The sequence below is a fragment of the Hylobates moloch genome, unplaced genomic scaffold, assembly GCF_009828535.3.
Source record: "Hylobates moloch isolate HMO894 unplaced genomic scaffold, HMol_V3 SCAFFOLD_20, whole genome shotgun sequence".
Classification (NCBI taxonomy): Eukaryota; Metazoa; Chordata; class Mammalia; order Primates; family Hylobatidae; genus Hylobates; species Hylobates moloch.
The window spans coordinates 30,382,328-30,399,789 of record NW_026652295.1 but is presented as its reverse complement, the minus strand read 5'-3'; the positions used below and the strand labels follow the sequence as shown (position 1 = coordinate 30,399,789).

Below are 17,462 nucleotides of genomic sequence, written 5' to 3'. Positions count from 1 at the left end.
TTGGAGTCATTCTGGCCTCCCCTTCCCCCAAGGCCAGCCCTACCTGGCCTCCAGATAGAGGCACAGACAGATGTGGAAATCAATGATTTTTATTAATTTCATAACTGGGAAATTCCATGTGAAAGTGAAACAAACATGAGTCAAGTCAACCAGGGGAGGAATTTGGGGACAGGCCAAGGAGCGGGAGGTGGGGCAGTGAGGCAGTCCCGCTGGTAGGAGCCCTGAGGATTCCCCAGCTTGGTGTGCGCTGCCTCGCATCCTAGAGACCCAGATTTACTCAGCTAAGAGAGAGGATGGGTCACAGGGTCTAAGGGTGGGCATTCAGAGGTAGAAGACGGAGGGGCGGCAGATTCTGGCAGGGCAGCAGAGGGCTCAGTGGCCATGGCTAGAGGGGTAAAAAATTCAGGACATCCCCCAGGTGCTGCCTCAGCCAGGGCTGCATGCGGAAGAGATTGATGTGAAAGTCTCGTGGCGGCGGGACCTTGCTACGAGGGGCCCTTTTGCGGGAGTTTTTGTCAGCAGAGCCAAGGCAGGGGTTGTAAAGACCCCAGCTCACCAGACCCACCTGGAGAAAAGGAGAGAACTGGCTGGGAAGCTGCCACAGCCCCAGCTGTAAGCCCCAACCTCCCTAGATCCCTCAAAGGCCTTCCTCATCCCGCCAACAAGGCTGAGATCCTGTAACCCCTGGGTCCTGCAAGCTTCCACCTTCTCACCTGAAAAAACCTGAATCTCCGCTCAAGGAAAACTGCTCCCCCAGATTCTCCTGCCAGCAAAAGGTGACAGGAGACAGTGTCATCTAGGGCAGTGGACTGGTGTTCTGGCATGCATGCTGGCCACAGAGACACAGGTGGCCTTCCCCTTGGGAATCCAGGCATGGTGAGGGACTCACCCTTGCAGGGACTCTCATCCTCCTGGGTCCCACTGCATAGGAACTGGTCTGTCACCACCTCCCTGATATCTGTCAAGTTGGGGAACATGGTTTTTTCTTGGGAGACAACCTCGGCACAGCTTGTCCACTGCAGTAGGGGTGGAACCAGAGAGAAGGGTAGAATAAGCAGACCTGGGTGGGTGCAGTGGCTCACGCCTGTAATCCCAGCACTTTGGGAGGTTGAGGCAGGCAGATCACTTGAGGTCAGGAGTTCAAGACCATCCTGGCCAACATGGCAAAATCCCGTCTCTACTAAAAATACAAAAATTAGCTGGGTGTGGTGGCAGGCACCTGTTATCTCAGCTACTCGGGAGGCTGAAGTAGGAGAATTGCTTGAACCCAGGAGGCAGAAGTTGCAGTGAGCTGAGGTCATGCCACTGCACTCCAGCCTGGGAGACAGAGCAAGACTCCATCTCAACAACAACAAAAAAAGAATAAGTAGACCCAGGGACACCTAGCAGGTTTGTGAGGCTTGGGAGGAGGGGTGAACCGCGTCAGAGAGAGAAAGCAGCCAGACCTGGAGAAGGAAGAGAGACATTCTGGGAGCTGTCACAGGCAGATCCCAGCATCCCCAACCTGAGACCCTCACCTCCACTCCCATCTTAAGGTTAATGTTCAGTTTGCTCCCATTCAAGGCGACAAAGTGAGCAGGAACACTCTGTTTGTTCAGCAGTTCATTCTCTACAGTCAAGAGAAGGAGATGTTGGTGCTGGTCCTTTTACCCAGAATCCAGGTTCCTGGCTTGGGGACTGCAGCCTAGTCCTTGTTATCACCCCCAAACCCCGGCCCCAGCTCTCAAGCACTGTAAGTCCCAGCACTCACCATGGTCCCTACAGGTGCTGCCTTGAGGTCTCCGCAGAGCCAGATTGGCCTCCATGGTGCAGGGAAGGCAGATGGGCCTGGGGAGAAGAGCAAGGGTCACACCAGCCTGTCCCCAGTATCTCTTCCAGGGCTCTCCAGAGCACTCTCCCCTGCAGGGCACCCTCCCCTGCAGGGCACCCTCCCATCCCAGACTCCAGGCACCTGGCATGGGTGGACATCTTTACTTTCTGGGCCAGCTTCAGCAGGGCGATGTCATCACCATAGAACTCCAGGATTCCCTGGTTCTTTTTGGCAAAGACATCAAACCCTGGGGAGATCACCGCCTTCTCAATAAGGAATTCTTTGCCCCACTGGGATTTGGGGTCTCCTGGAAATGATATGCCAGATTAGGCTAGACCAGGGCTCCTGCAGGGGCCAGAGGCTGGACGAGGTGCTGGGATCTGTGGCTTCAGGATCGGGAGGCTGGTGCATCCCTTACCCACATTGACCCTCCACAGGGAGTGGTCCTTGCCATCGCGGAAGCAGTGAGCCGCCGTCAGGACCCATTGGTCGGAGATGAGGGCCCCCCGGCAGGTCTCTTGGCTCTTGGGCTGCAGGGGAACAGGTGATCTTCAGGGATTGCAGTATCTCTGGCCCATGGCCACTTTCACCTCTGGAATCCAAGCCCTGCCCCTCCTTCCTGGTACCTTAATAGTGACATGCCAGGGTGTCCTCTCCTGGTCAGAGGCATTTGCTGACATGTTCCCCACCCCGCAGATGGTGTCTGTGAGCTTGGAGACATCTGTGGGTGTGAGGATCAGATGGGGAAGGAGGCAAGTGAGGGGCACTGTGTCTAGGTTCCCAACACGGGCCTCTGGCGGGCTCCTCACCGTCCTCCCCACACCAGGGAGGGCAAAGCTCACTCACCCAGCATATGTTCAAAGACCTGGTGCAGAGCCTTTGTGTCCTGCAGAATGAAGGCATGCCTCTCACCATCCTTCTTGGACCCTAGCTCATTCAGTTCTCTCCAGTCCACATCCAGCTTGCCCACCCCAATGGCATAGATGTCTGGTGGGGAAGAGGGAAATCACCAGACTCCTGTGGTTTTGGAGCTACCCCATGAGACAGGAGGCTGTCATCTGAAACTCACTGTGTCCAACCAAGACCTACATGAGCTGGACCCCTGCGTCCTCCCCACTGCTACCTGTCTGCCTTCATTTCCTGCCACTCCCTGCCCTTCACTCTCCTGCAGCACACAGCTTCTTTGAAGTTCCTCAAATCCATAGGCATAGTCACACCTCAGGCCATTTGCCCCAGCTGTGCCTCTGCCTAGTTCACTCCTCCCCCAGACTTCCACATGGCTCACTTTTGTACCTTTTTAAGTCTTGGCTCAAATGTCACCTTCTCAGTGAGGCCTTCCCTGGTCTTCCTGTCTAAAACTGCAATGCCCCAGACAAACTTTCATGCCCACTTTGGGAGGCAAGGTGGGAGGATCCCTTGAAGCCAGAAGTTTGAGACCAGCCTGGGCAACATGGCAACACCCCTTAGCTTGTGTCACCTACCACCTGCTGGGTTCTATGGTTTTCTTACCCTGTTTATTCCCTGTAATGGTGGAATTATGTCCCCCAGAAAGATGTGTTCAAGTCCTAACCCCCCAGTATCTGTGACTTTATTTGGAAAAAGGGTCTTTGCAGATGTAAACAAGTTAAGATTAAGTCATACTAGATTAGGGTGAGCTCTAGTCCAATGACTGAGGTCCTTATAAGAAGAGGTAAGCCAGAGCCGGGTGTGGTGGCTCACACCTGTAATCACCAGGAGGCGGTGGTTGTGGTGAGCCAAGATCGCGCCATTGCACCCCAGCCTGGGCGACAAGAGCGAAACTCCATCTCAAAAAAAAAAAAAAAAGAAGAAGAAGAAGAAGAAGAGGTGAGCCGGGCACAGTGGCTCAAGCCTGTAATCCCAGCACTTTGGGAGGCTGAGGTGGGCAGATCACGAGGTCAGGAGTTCAAGACCAGCCTGACCAACATGGTGAAACCCTGTCTCTACTAAAAATACAAAAATTAGCCAGACATGCTGGCACACACCTGTAATCCCAACTACTCAGGAGGCTGAGGCAGGACAATCGCTTGAACCCGGGAGGCAGATGTTGCAGTGAGCCGAGATTGCACCACTGCACTCCAGCCTGGGCAACAGAGCAAGACTCCATCTCAAAAAAAAAAAAAAAAAAAAAAAAAAGTGAATTGGCTAGGCATGGTGGTGACTCACGCCTGTAATCCCGGCAGTTTTTCTGAGGCTAAGGCAGGCAAATTGCTTTGAGGCCAGGAGTTTAAGACCAGCCTAGCCAACATGGCGAGACCATGTCTCTACTAAAAATACAAAAATTAGCCGGGCATGGTGGCACATGCCTGTAATCCCAGCTTCTTGGGAGACTGAGGCACGAGAATCCCTTGAACCCAGGAGGCAGAGGTTACAGTGAGCCGGGATCCCACCACTGCACTGCAGCCTGGGCTCCTGGGTGACAGAGCGAGACTGTGTCTCAAACAAACGAACAAAAAAAGAAGAAGAAAGGAATTTGGACACAAAGACACAGGTAGTGGGTCTCCCATCTATATAAGAGAACCGCATGTAATGACACAGAGGCGCACACAGAAAAGAAGGCGAGTTGAAGGCAGAGGCAGAGAATGGGTTTATGCTGCCGCAAGCCAAGGTTGCAGCCACCGGCAGCTGGAAAAGGCAGGAAAGAATTCTTCCCAAGAGACTTCCAAGGAAGCAGGGCCCTGCCAACACCTCATTTCAGACTTCTAATCTCCAGAACTGTAAGAAAAAGATATTCTGTGTTCTAAGCCACCCAGGTTTGTGGTACTTTGGTAAGTACTTTTAAATGACTGAATGAATAGAAAGAACTCATAACATAACATGGAAACAAAACCTCAGATCTGGTCTTCCTCTGTAAAAGGTAGCATCTGGGAGAAGGGCCTAAAGCCACGTTTTCCCATTGGAGGCTCTGGACCCACGCAACAGGCAGAGCCTGTCCTCTGACTGTGGTGCCAGTCAGAACTGCCCTCAGATAGACCACAGAGTCTACTCCTCTCCCAGCCTTTGCACCCCTTGTGGCCCATTTTGCTCTTAGAGAGCCCCGCGTTGTGTGTAAAAAGCAAGGTGCTTAGGTGGACCAAGAGATCTTCAGCCAGGAGGCAATCTGGCAATGGCCCAGATAGAAACAGTTACAGGTGGAGCCAGACAATGATCATGCCTTGTGCGTTTTCTTTGACTATTTTCGTTTGGTTTCCTGCTTATTTTCAATAAAATGTTTTTGTAGCATTTGACCTTGGCCCAGTGATGCTACGGAGGAAGGGAGTGGGCTTTAAATTTTGTCTTCCTTGGGCCAGAGTGTTAAAGAGGAATCAGCTTACCCCCGAGGGCCAGGTGATGGGGGAGGGGGCAGTGTGAATGGAAAGGAGAAGGAGCTAAGGGGAAGATGAAATGTTGGGGCTCAAAACCAGCTACCCTCCCTGTCTGAGCATCTCTCTCTGAAATTACTTTCTGATCAAAGGTCAGTGCAATTTGTGTTTAGTCTTAACCTGAGGAATTGTTCCTTTAGAGGCTGCAACTGCCAAAGCCTTAGTTAGCCAGCTGTGCTGCTGAAAGAGAAACCACCAGGGACATTCCCTAGAGGGAATCGAGGTCCCTTTTTCCTGGAAAGTTTCCTGAAACATGAGATGCTGCTGATGATGATGATAACGACGACGGTCGTGGTCATGGCTAACATATGCTGGGCGTTTTTCTGTGCCAGGCAGGCAGTGTTTGTCTGAGCATCTTCCCCTGTCAGCTTGTGAGCTGGGTCCTAGTACTACTCCCCTTTTGCAGATGAAGAAACTGCCCATGGCCACAGCCCACTGAAGATGAAACCAAGGTTCTCTGTCTAAAGCTGTTGATTAAAAATAATAATTAAAAAATTAAAAATTGGCCGGGCACAGCGGCTCATGCCTATCTGTAATCCCAGCACCTTGGGAGGCCAAGGCAGGCGGATCACTTGAGGCCAGGGGTTTGACACCAGACTGCCAACATGGTGAAACTCTGTCTCTACTAAAAATGCAAAAATGAGCCGGGCATGGTGGCACACACCTGTAATCCCAGCTACCCTGGAGGCTGAGGCAGGAGAATCACTTGAAGCCAGGACGTGGAGGTTGCAGTGAGTTGAGATCGAGTCACTGCACTCCAGCCTGGGCAACACAGCAAGATTCTGTCTCAAAAAAAAATTAAAAATTAATTTTAAAAAATTTGTGAAGATGGGCTGAGCATAGTGGCTCATACCTGTAATCCTAGCACTTTGAGAAGCTGAGTTGAGGGGATCACTTGAAACCAGGAGTTTGAGGCTGCAGTAAGCTATGATTGCACCACTGCACTTCATGGGTGGACATCGTTACTTTCTGGACCAGCTTCTGGGCCAGGATGGGTGGACATCTTCCCAGGAATATACCCTGAGTGACAGTGAGACACTGTCTTAAAAAAAAAAAAAAAAGAAGAAGAAGAAGATAAGGTTGAGACCATGGGCAGTAGTTTGACTCCAGACTCTTCAACATGAGTTGCCTTTGTACAGAACAATGCAGAAATAAAACCATGTGGCTCTGGACCATAGCTAAGATTCTGGGATCGCTGGCTGAAGATCTTGTGACCTCTGCAGGAGTAGAACAAATGTGGTGGCAGTGGCGGAGGCTCACCCAGATAGTCATTCCTCTTCTGGTTGATGTTCAGGATCTCTCTGATATGGTCAACAGCTGTCTTGGGAGAGCCGCCCATATTGGACTTTCCTAGAACAAAGAGAATAAAGAATTCTTCTAGGTAATATCAGGATTTCCCAGGGCCCTGGAAGAGTAGGAAAGCATTTAGCCTGGGAACCTCAACATTTACACTGCCTATAAGAGCTTCCAAATATACTTTTAGGCTGGGCATGGTGGCTCACACCTGTAATCCTAGCACTTTGGGAGACCGAAGCAGGCAGATTGCCTGAGCTCAGGAGTTCGAGACCAGCCTGGGCAACATGGTGAAACCCTGTCTCTACTAAAACCACAAAAATTTAACCAGGTGTGGCTGGGTATGGTGGCTCATGCCTGTAATCCCAGCGCTTTGGGAGGCCAAGGCAGGTGGATCACCCGAGGTTGGGAGTTTGAGACCAGCTTGACCAACATGGAGAAACCGCACCTCTACTAAATATACAAAATTAGCCGGGTGTGGTGGCACATGCCTGTAATCCCAGCTACTCGGGAGGCCGAGGCAGGAGAATCTCTTGAACCTGGGAGGCGGAGGTTGCGGTGAGCCGAAATCGCGCCATTGCACTCCAGCCTGGGCAACAAGAGTGAAACTCCGTCTCAAAAAATAAAAATAAAAATTAGCCAGGCGTTGTGACACACGCCTGTAGTCCCAGCTACTCTGGAGGCTGAGGCATGAGAATTGCTTGAGCCTGGGAGGCAGAGGTTGCAGTGAGCCGAGATCGCACCACTGTAGTCCAGCCTGGGCAATAGAGTGAGACCCTGTCTCAAAAAAAAAAAAAAATATATATATATATATATACACTGAAATTTTCTACATTCCAGGCACCAGGCCAGGTGCTTCCTATTCTTTATCTCATTTAACTCTCATGAAACCCCAGGAAGAGTGGGTATCCTCATTTTATAAACTAAGTCCTGGAGGAACTGTGTAATTTGGACAATAGCAAGAGGCAAATGACAAAGCCAGATCCACTACAGACTGTTCCTTGCATCCGTGCGCTTCCACATTCCTGCTCAAGAGCCACGTTTCCTCATCTGTCTCCAAGTTACCTCCCAAATGGTAACAAGAGCTAACACAAAGCACTTTCACACAGGCAACTTAAATAGCTTTCCATAAAAATTGTGTAAGGAAAGGAGAACAGCTATCATGATCATCATTGCTGTCATTGTGCTTACGGTCATCATCATCAACACTAATTCTATTTATTTATTTTTTATTTATTTTATTTTGAGACAAGGTAGGGTCTCAGTCTGTCACCCAGGCTGGAGTGCAGTGGCATGATCTTGGCTCACTGCAACCTCTGCCTCCCGGGTTCAAGCGATTCTCCTGCCTCAGCCTCCCAAGTAGCTGGGATTACAGGCGCCTGCCACCATGCCCAGCTAATGGTTTTGTATTTTTAGTAGAGACGGGGTTTCACCATGTTGGCCAGTCTGATCTGAAACTCCTGACCTCAAGTGATCCACCCGCTTTGGCCTCCCAAAGTGCTGGGATTACAGGCATAAGCCACCACACCCGGCCCTATTTTATAAATAAGAAACTGGGCCAGGTGTGGTGGCTCGTGCCTATAATCCCAGCACTTTGGGAGGCTGAGGCAGGAGGATTGCTTAAAGCCAGGAGTTTGAGATAAGCTGGGCAACATAGCAAGGCCCCATCTCTAAAAACAAAAACAAAACTGGGGCTCAAAGTGGCAGGCAGAGGGAGAATCAGAATTCAGGGCTTCTGACCCCATATTGGTGCCCCTTCCACTATTCCAGACACACTCAGAGACCATGATACCCACCATCTGTCAGAAGGATGATGGCATGTCGGATTTCCTGCCAGGCCATCGTTTCCATGCCAAGGAGTCGCATTTGGTTGTTCATCATGAGATAGACACTGTTTAAGGCCGCATAGGTGTTAGTCCCAGTTCCATTTTCATGATCTGGAATATGCCAAAAGGAAGGACTCTCTTAGAAACTTCCCACCTACCAACCAGGGGTAGGGAATCACTCTATTCCCCCAATTATTGGAAATGCAATTTTTTTTTTTTTTTGAGAGAGAGAGTCTCGCTCTGCCACCCAGGCTGGAGTGTAGTGGCGTGATCTTGGCTCACTGCAACCTCCACCTCCCCAGTTCAAGCGATTCTCATGCCTCAGTCTCCCAAGTAGCTGGGATTACAGGTGACGGCCACCATGCCCAGCTAATGTTTTGTATTTTTAGTAGAGATGGGGTTTCACCATGTTGGCCAAGCTGGTTTCCTGATCTCAAGTGATCCGCCCGTCTCAGCCTCCCAAAGTGCTGGGATTACAGGCATGAGCCATTGCACCCGGCCTGGGAATGCAATTTATCAATTGTTTTGATAAACTCAGACATTTGCCATTCAGATAGAGATTTGGCATCATTGCTTGTTCAAAAAGCCTTTCCACCTTAGAAATGTTCATTGCATAGGGCCGGGCAAGGTGGCTCATGCCTGTAATCCCAGCACTTTGGGAGGCTGAGGCGGGCAGATCACAAAGTCAGGATCACCTGCCCAACATAGTGAAACCCCGTCTCTACTAAAAATACAAAAAATTAGCCAGGCATGATGGTGGGTGCCCAAAATCTCAGCTACTCGGGAGGCTGAGGCAGGAGAATTGCCTGAACCCTGAAGGCAGAGGTTGTAGTGAGCCAAGATCATGCCACTGCACTCGAGCCTGGGTGACAGTGCGAGACTCCGTCTCAAAAAGAAAAAAAAAAGAAATGTTCATTGCATAACCCCAATCCAAGACACACTAAAGTCCCAAGATTCAAAGATGAGGTTTCCAAAACCTTGAGTCGCTTCAGCCATTTGCTAAGTGCCAACCAGGCAGCTTTACATGGTGTATGGGTGGCTAATGACATGGGGAGATGGCAGTGTGCAGCCATGCAAACCAGACAGTGTGGTTTTGGCAACTGGAAGGAATTGAAGACCTGCACAGTGTCTTTGGACCTGCAGCACCTTAGAATGAGCTATGAGCTGGGGGCAGCTGGACTCCCCCACCATAACCCTGGACGTTGAAACTACCCCAGACTCGTGGAATTCGGGTGCCACCAAGAGGCCTCACTCTCTTTCTAGCTCATACAGAATTTGTTTGCAGGCCCTGAGAGGGTCCATCTTCTCCTCTCCCATTGCCGTCATGTGATGACACCCGTACCTTTATAGTTGGCATTTTCCAGGCTGCTGATCACCTCAGTCATATCCCGGGAGTTGTCGTGCAGGACAGACATGAGGACTTTGGGCTCTGAGGCAAAGGTGATAATGGCGACACTCACATTGATCTCAAAGCTGAAGATCTGCGCGGGGCAAGTGAGAGGCAGCATAAAGGGCCCTGAAGCCAAAGGGGAGATGGTAAGAGAGCAAGCAAAGGGCCCTGGAGGAGGCAGAGAAACTGGAGTGAGACCAACAGAGGCAAGGACCAGGGGAGACACTAGGAAATGGCTGTTAGGAAGAAGCTAGGGGCTGGGCATGGTGGCTCATGCCTGAATCCCAACACTTCAGGCAGGTGGATCACCTGAGGTCAGGAGTTCGAGACCAGCCTGACCAACATGGCAAAACCCATCTCTACTAAAAATACAAAAATTAGCCTGGTATGGTGGCAAGCACCTGTAATCCCAGCTACTCAGGAGGCTGAGGCAGGAGAATCACTGGAACCCAGGAGGCAAAGGTTGCAGTGAGCTGAGATCGCGCCACTGTACTCCAGCCTGGGTGACAGAGAGAGACTCTATCTCAAAAAAAAAAATAAAAATAAAAAGAAGCAGCAGCAGCTAAGGAAGAAACCTTTGTTGAACATCCTTCTCTTTGACAGACTCTCTTCACTCAACCCTGTGAGGGGGCATGATGACCCCTATTTTATGGATAAGGAAATTGAGGCATGTTGCCTCGTCCCCCTTCCCCCATCACACCATGAGGAGGAGGTGGAAGTGGGATCTGAATGTGTCACATGACTCAATCACTGCACCAACTGGTGTGTGTTGCCGCCTCACAGTGCAATGAGTTACTTAATTTTGAGTCCCAAGAGAGCACAGAAACTGCCCTCTTTAAAATGTAGCTGGGAGGGAAAACCATCTATAATATTACATGAAGTATTGTGAAAAGCACAATTACGAAACAAAGTTCTGGCGAGGAACTTAAACCAGTGGCTTCCAACTTCTATCACACATATTTTATTTCTTTTTTTTTTTTTAATTTTTTTTTTGAGACAGAGTTTTGCTCTAGTTGCCCAGGCTGGAGTGCAATGGAGCGATCTCAGCTGACTGCAACCTCCACCTCCCGGATCCAAGTGATTCTCCTGCCTCAGCCTCCCAAGTAGCTGGGTTACGGGCGTGCACCATCACACATGGCTAATTTTGTATTTTTAGTATAGACGGGGTTTCATCATGTTGGTCAGGCTGGTCTCAAACTCCTGACCTCAAGTGATCCACCTGCCTCGGCCTCCCAAAGTGTTGGGATTACAGGTACTAGCCACCATGCCCAGTCTATCACACACATTTTAAAGCCTGCACAAAATGTTGAAGTTTTAAAAGGAAATTATTAAATGTTAAATTATTAATCTGATTTAAATTATTCCACAGGGGCACCAGTATTTTTCTGCTTCACTCCTGTGGGTTATCTCGCTACCTTTCTGTGGAGACCACTGTTCTAGATGATGAATTCCTGGAAAGTAAGACCTCAGCCTTTCCATCTTTGCTGTCCCCCAGCCCCAGCACAGTGTCCCAACAGTGCTTGTGGAATAAAAATTATGATTGTATAAATTGAATTCATGATTCCTACATGGCATGAGTATAATCTGAGAAGACTTCTTGGAGGAGGTGGGCTATGAGTGGGGCTCTGAGGAGGGGAAGGAAACAGAGAGAGAGAGTGAGCACAGGAAGGCCTCTGCTGCAGGCAGACCCCTGATTCCTGACCCTGTCCACCATGAGGGAGGCGCTCTCCTTGAAGATGAGAAAGTCATTTTCCGACACACTCTGCGAACAGTCCAGGAGCAGGTAGAGGTTCAGATGACCGGAGCGCTGGATTTGGATTTTACGGCCCAGGCTTTCTGGAGAAATGTGGAAGGGGAGGATTCAGATCCCCACCTCCTTCCTGCGCTCTTGCCAAGCAGGTCCAGCTTCTCTGCCTCCCTCCCTTTCAGTGGCTAAGCCCACCAAGGCTCCTGGCCTCCAGGAAGCTTGCATCCTCCCTTGGTGCAGCCCAGATAGAGCACCCTGCTCAACCGGAAACCCCACCTCAAACACTCACCCTTTGTCTTCTGGGTGGGATTGGTGGCCCCAAGCATGTGGGAGAAGGAAGTGCCCAGGGCAGGGGCCACGTCCTCAGGGAAGTCGTAAGAGTAGGGTTCTGTGGGGAGAGCCACACAGGGGTCAGCCGGGGCAGCGGCCGGGTGTGCCGGGGAGTCTCGGGAGGGCAGGACAGCTACTCACGGCGGCAGATGGGCTCCGTTCCACTCCAGACCCCGTTGCCCTGGCACTCCCGCTCTGCAGACCCCGTGAGCACAAGATTTGAGGAGCAGCGATAGCGGACCTTGTCCCCATGACCAAAGCGGGAGCCTGTCCGCACCGCGCCCAGCGAAATGCCTGGGTTGGGGCAGTGGCCAGCTGCGAGTGAACAAAGGAAGGCAGAGGTGAGTAGCCCCCTCCCATCAGGCTCTGCCTCCTCAGCGGCCTCAGTTGCCAGCAGAAGCTTCCCAGTTCCAACCCAGGGATGCACCCGTGTCTGTCCCAGAGCCCCCAGAGACCCAGGGAAGAAGTTAGCTGATGGTCCCTCCACTCCTTCAGGGAACATTTATATTTCATAAACCACAGTGAGGCATCCCTACACACCCATCAAAACGGCTAACACTGAAACAACAGGTAAGTCCAAGTGTTGGAGAGGATGCAGAGCGACTGGCACTCTGTTACCTTGCTGGCATGGACGTGGGTGAAACTTTCTCAGCCTCTACTACAACTAAACATATGCCAGCCTGTGATGTGACAATTCCACATTTAGATCATTTACTCAAGAGAAGCAAGTGCATACATGTACCAAAATCACACGCAAGAATGTTCCTAGAGCTTTACTCCTAATGGCCCCAAACGGGAAATAATCCAAATGTCCATCAAGAGGGGAATGGATAAATTGTAATACATCCATATAATAGAATACTACACAGCAATAAAAAAGAACAAAGTACTGATACACACAACAGCATGGATAAATCTCACAGGCAGAATATAGAACAAGGGATGCCAGAAGCAACAGACCACATCCTGCATGATTCCATTTACAGGAAATGTAAGCACAAGGTACCTAATCCATGGAGACAGAGGTCAGAAGAGCAGTTACCTTGTGGGAGGGGACAAGCGGGAACCTCATTCTGTCTTGGGTGGTGATTAGATGAGTGGATGCATTGTAACAAATCATTGAGCTGAATACTTAAGATTTGTACATTTTACAATAGGTAAATTATGCCTCAATTTTAAAATAAGTTAGAGTCATGTCTGAATAAATGGCCATTTGCCAAAACCCAAGGGCATGAGTGGGGAGCCATGGTCTGGGCCACTAGGTGAAGGTGGCCCTGCCATCTTGTGGACTCCGTGTCTTCTGTATGACGTGCTAAGAATCATGATCTAAGAAGCTCCCAAACCCACAGGCAAATGCAGCTCCAGGGAATCCTAGGAGCGCTACTTCTGCCAAGCAGAGCCCCTCACCATTCACAGGGGTAGTAATAACCATGATAAAAGTGCTTATGGCCAGGCATGGTGGCGCATGCCTGCATTCCCAGCTACTGAGGAGGCTGAGGTAGGAAGATGACTTGAGCTCAGGAGTTTGAAGCCAGCCTTGGCAACATAGTGAGATCCTGTCTCTTAATGAAACAAAAACAAGGCCGGGCGTGGTGGCTCACGCCTGTGATCCCAGCACTTTGGGAGGCCAAGGCGGGCAGAATCCCCTGAGGTCAGGAGTTTGAGACCAGCCTGGCCAACATGGAGAAACCCTGTCTCTACTAAAAATACAAAATTACCAAGGTGTGGTGACGCATGCCTGTAATCCCAGCTACTTGGGAGGCTGAGGCAGCAGAGTCACTTGAACCCGGGAGGCAGATGTTGTGGTGAGCTGAGATCGCGCCATTGCACTCCAGCCTGGGCAACAAGAGCGAGACTCCATCTCAAAAAAAAAAGTGTACATGGCATTTATCAGATTCCAGGAGCTGTTTTTGTTTGTTTGTTTGTTTGTTTGTTTTGACACAGAGTCTTACTCTGTCGCCCAGGCTGGAGTGCAGGGGCACGATCTCAGCTCACTGCAACCTCTGCCTCCCAGGTTCAAGTGATTCTCCTGCCTCAGCCTCCTGAGTAGCTGGGATTAACCATGCCCAGCTAATTTTTGTATTTTTAGTATAGACGGGGGTCTCACCATGTTGACCAGGCTGGTCTCAAACTCCTGACCTCAGGTGATCCACCCACCTCAGCCTCCCAAAGTGCTGGGATTACAGGCATGAGGCACTGAGCCTGGCCTTTTTTTTTTTTTTTTTTTTTTGAGACAGAGTCTTACTCTGTCACTCAGGCTGGAGTGCAATGATGCGATCTCAGCTCACTGCAATCTCCACCTCCTGGTTCAAATGATTCTCCTGCCTCAGCCTCCTGAATAGCTGGTATTACAGGCATGTGCGACCACACCCGGCTAATTTTTGTATTTTTAGTAGAGACGGGGTTTCACCATGTTGGCCAGGCTGGTCTCAAACTCCTGACCTTGTGATCCACCCACCTTGGCCTCCCAAAGTGCTGGGATTACAGGTGTGAGCCACCGCACTCCAGGGGCTGTTGTATATGCTTACTAATGTCAACTCATTTAATCCAGATGGCAATCTCATGAGGTTAGCACTCACTATCCTCGTTTTACAGATGGGAAAACTGAGGCCTAGAAAGGTTAAATAACCTTCCCAAAGTCTGTCAAAGTCAGAGCAGGGCTTGGAACCCAAACCTGGCTTTAAAGGCAAGGCATTAAAGCACAGTACTTGACTCTCTCCCAGCATATCTTCCCTACAACAATCTGTGGGGCCTGAATACGAAGTCTTGCTTTGAGGCACTTAGAAAAGCCAGGCAGAGTGTGTGGAGGCTTTACCCTACATCTGAAGCTTAGCACCAGCTGCCTGGGGCCTGGCCCTTGCAGACTTGGGATGTGTGACCTGTAGATCTCAATTTACCAAAATCCAGGAATATTATTATGGCACAGTGAACAACAGACCCCTATCCCCACAGAGGCTTTCTGGACACACATTGGGCCCCAGGATTCCCCAGAGACCCCAGCCCCCGTGTAGCCCATCAGCCAGAGCACTCACCCCCATTATCACACACAGCTGTTTCTCCATCCCACATGCCGTTGGGGCGACACTGACGCACAGGCGAGCCCCGCAATATGAAGCCATCCTCACACTCGAAGCTCACGTTGCCACCCACGGGGTAGGACCCCAGCCGTGGGGTATAAATGCCATTCTCAAAGGAGACAGGGGCTGGACAGCGCACAGCTGGAGAGAAAGGAAGTGGGTGGGGAATATAGGGCTGGATGGATAACACCTGGGCTGGGGATTAAGCAGGTGATTTTAAGCTGGAATGCATGGGAATGGCCAACTGGCTGTCAAAACACTGAAATATTAGGTTGCAACATGTGAAATTGCTGTTTTTGGCAACTGATTGAGTATTGCCAATTTCACAGAGTCTAAGCGAACTGATTGATAAATAGCCACTTCCCTCAGCCTCCTGAGGGCCATGGCCTCCCCAGACACTTCCCTTGGGATCCTCAGATGTCTAGAGGACTCCAGGACCATTCAGCATCCATTCTGAATGGTCACTACTAGGCAGTCAATTGTACATAAAAAGTCATCCCTGGCTTTAGTACCCCACGGTCTCCATCAAAACCTGTTCCCAATTCCTTGCTACTGGCAATTGACATTTTCTGGATATTTTGAAAAGCCCTCTGCAAAAGCAACTTTGCCATCTAGTCAGGTTAAGTCCCACCCTGAGCAACTCCTAAACAAAAGTTCTGGGGTGGCCCCTGGTGTAGCACCCTGAGCAAAGCCCACAGGGAGCCTCACGTTTGCAGACCGCCTTAGTCAGAGAGCGGGTGGCTCCTGGGGTCTGCCACTGTCCGCTGCTCTTGCATAGCCGTGATGCTGGGGATGGGTACAGGCCCTGGGGGCAGGAGTAGGTGAGAAGGCTCCCAGGGGCCCAGCCATGGCTGAGGGTGAAGGTGCCACCGGAGATATTCACATTCTGAGGGCAGGAGGGAGCCGAGTCTGCCGGACCTGGAGCCGTGGGAACAAGGAGACAGCAATGGAGAAAGAAGGAAGACACAGATGAGAAAAGGAAAGCAAAAGAGACTCTGTTTCACACATGGGAATTCAAGCTGGGAGCACCAGCCTCACACACAGGACCCCGACGTTCCCCCTTCCCTGCCTCCTACCTGGGTACAGGAACAGCAGGCAAAAAAGAACCATCAGTGGGCCCATGGTGTCCTCCCTAGGGGCAGCGAGAGGTAGAGAACCACGGGAGGGAAAAGGTCATCTGACTTCCCGAAAACTAGAGCTGGCTCAGCATTTGCTTCATTGCTGCCAGAGAAGAAAAACCAGGGAGTGGCAAGGGGGATGGTCTTCTGTTAGGGAAATAATAAGCAGGGATTGGGGACTGAACTGAAGGGTGAAACCTTTGCCCTGTCTCCCTGATGCTAATATATCTATAGAGTCAATAGGTCTCCCCCACAGGCTTTGTGTACTGCCCCCACGCTCCACCCACCCATGCGTGCACATGTGCACCATACACGCATGCTCACAAACACGCAGGCAAACACATATTTGTGCTCGTGTGTGCACACATGCACCTTGCTCTTGTGTGAATAGTCTAAAGCACACAAACCCACAAACCATCCAAGATATTGCAAAATATTTTATTTAAGTAAAGTTTTAGTGTTCTTTTGGGTTGTACCAAGTGGGTTTTACTTCCTGAGAGTGTAGAACAGTTCTGTCTTCTTGAATATAAACTTCCGAGGGGGGTGAAACTAATTTTTTTAGAACTTCTTGATAAACAGGAAGATTGACAATACTTTTTTATTCCCTGCAATCCTTCCCCAGAGATAATCTAGGTGGAAAAAATGAAATCAACATTTAGTTTTGGAGACAGGAAAAATGTTTACAACATTTTTACAGAAAGTCTAGTAGATGAAATTCCCAACTGGCAAAGTAAATACATTTGGGGTTGGTTACTCAAAGGAATGAAAGTTTTGCGGCGGGGGGCTGGGATGTGCCTTTAAATCATAACCTACACTTGTATGAAATGCAGGAAGCAAAGAAACTTGAAGCTAGTGTGTTAGTCTCCCTGACCCACAGAAGTCTTTTCAATACCTTTTTGAACAATGTAGGGTAAAAATAAATAAGACCAATAAAAAAATGAACATGAAACCTCTCTGAAGTGATCATTTAAGTTCGTAAAAACCCTTTTGATTTATAAGTGAGTCTTTAGAGAACTGATTGAACCCAGAAGGTGGAGGTTGCAGTGAGCCAAGATTGTGCCACTGCACTCCAGCCCGGGCAACAGAGTAAGACTACATCTCAAAAAGAAAAAAAAAAATAAGACCGGGCACGGTGACTCACGCCTGTAATCCCAGCATTTTGGGAGGCTGAGGCGGGTGGATCATGAGGTCAGGAATTTGAGACCAGCCTGGCCAACATGGTGAAACTCCGTCTCTACTAAAAATACAAAAGATTAGCCGAGTGTGGTGGCAGGTGCCTATAATCCCAGCTACTCGGGAGGCTGAGGCAGGAGAATCACTTGAACCTGGGAGGCAGAGGTTGCAGTGAGCTGAGATCATGCCACTGCACTTCCAGCCTGGGTGACAAGAGCAAGACTCTGTCTCAAAAAAAAAAAAGAGTACACAAAGTGGGACTCCCCCTGGACAGGGCTGAGTGCATGAAGATCAGGACACCCTGGTGTTAAGGACTCC

At 50.1% G+C, this 17,462-nt stretch overlaps 1 protein-coding gene across 1 annotated transcript; it reads right to left on the bottom strand.

Moving 5' to 3' along the window:
- Nucleotides 1–71: 71 nt before the first annotated feature.
- C2 (complement C2) lies at nucleotides 72–16,038 on the bottom strand. The gene is made up of 18 exons (XM_032141336.2): nucleotides 15,930–16,038; nucleotides 15,562–15,771; nucleotides 14,809–14,994; nucleotides 11,918–12,091; nucleotides 11,736–11,834; nucleotides 11,402–11,535; nucleotides 9,652–9,790; nucleotides 8,280–8,420; nucleotides 6,451–6,540; nucleotides 2,657–2,797; nucleotides 2,437–2,531; nucleotides 2,229–2,340; nucleotides 1,952–2,117; nucleotides 1,751–1,827; nucleotides 1,518–1,609; nucleotides 890–1,016; nucleotides 714–763; nucleotides 72–565 (listed from the first exon to the last, which is right to left on the bottom strand). Exons 1-18 carry the CDS (start codon nucleotides 15,973–15,975, stop codon nucleotides 386–388), a joined length of 2,259 nt encoding a protein of 752 aa, XP_031997227.1. The 5' UTR covers nucleotides 15,976–16,038; the 3' UTR covers nucleotides 72–385.
- Between the last annotated feature and the right edge of the window lie 1,424 nt (nucleotides 16,039–17,462).

Bases quoted from the DNA above. Each gene is read 5' to 3' on its own strand.
- C2 (XM_032141336.2), bottom strand. From the start codon at position 15,975: ATGGGCCCACTGATGGTTCTTTTTTGCCTGCTGTTCCTGTACCCAG. The intron at 11,536-11,735 runs GTGAGTGTTTGA...ACATTTCTCCAG, and splicing joins TCCCACCCAGAAGACAAAGG to AAAGCCTGGGCCGTAAAATC. The intron at 2,532-2,656 runs GTGAGTGAGCTT...TCACACCCACAG, and splicing joins GGTCTTTGAACATATGCTGG to ATGTCTCCAAGCTCACAGAC.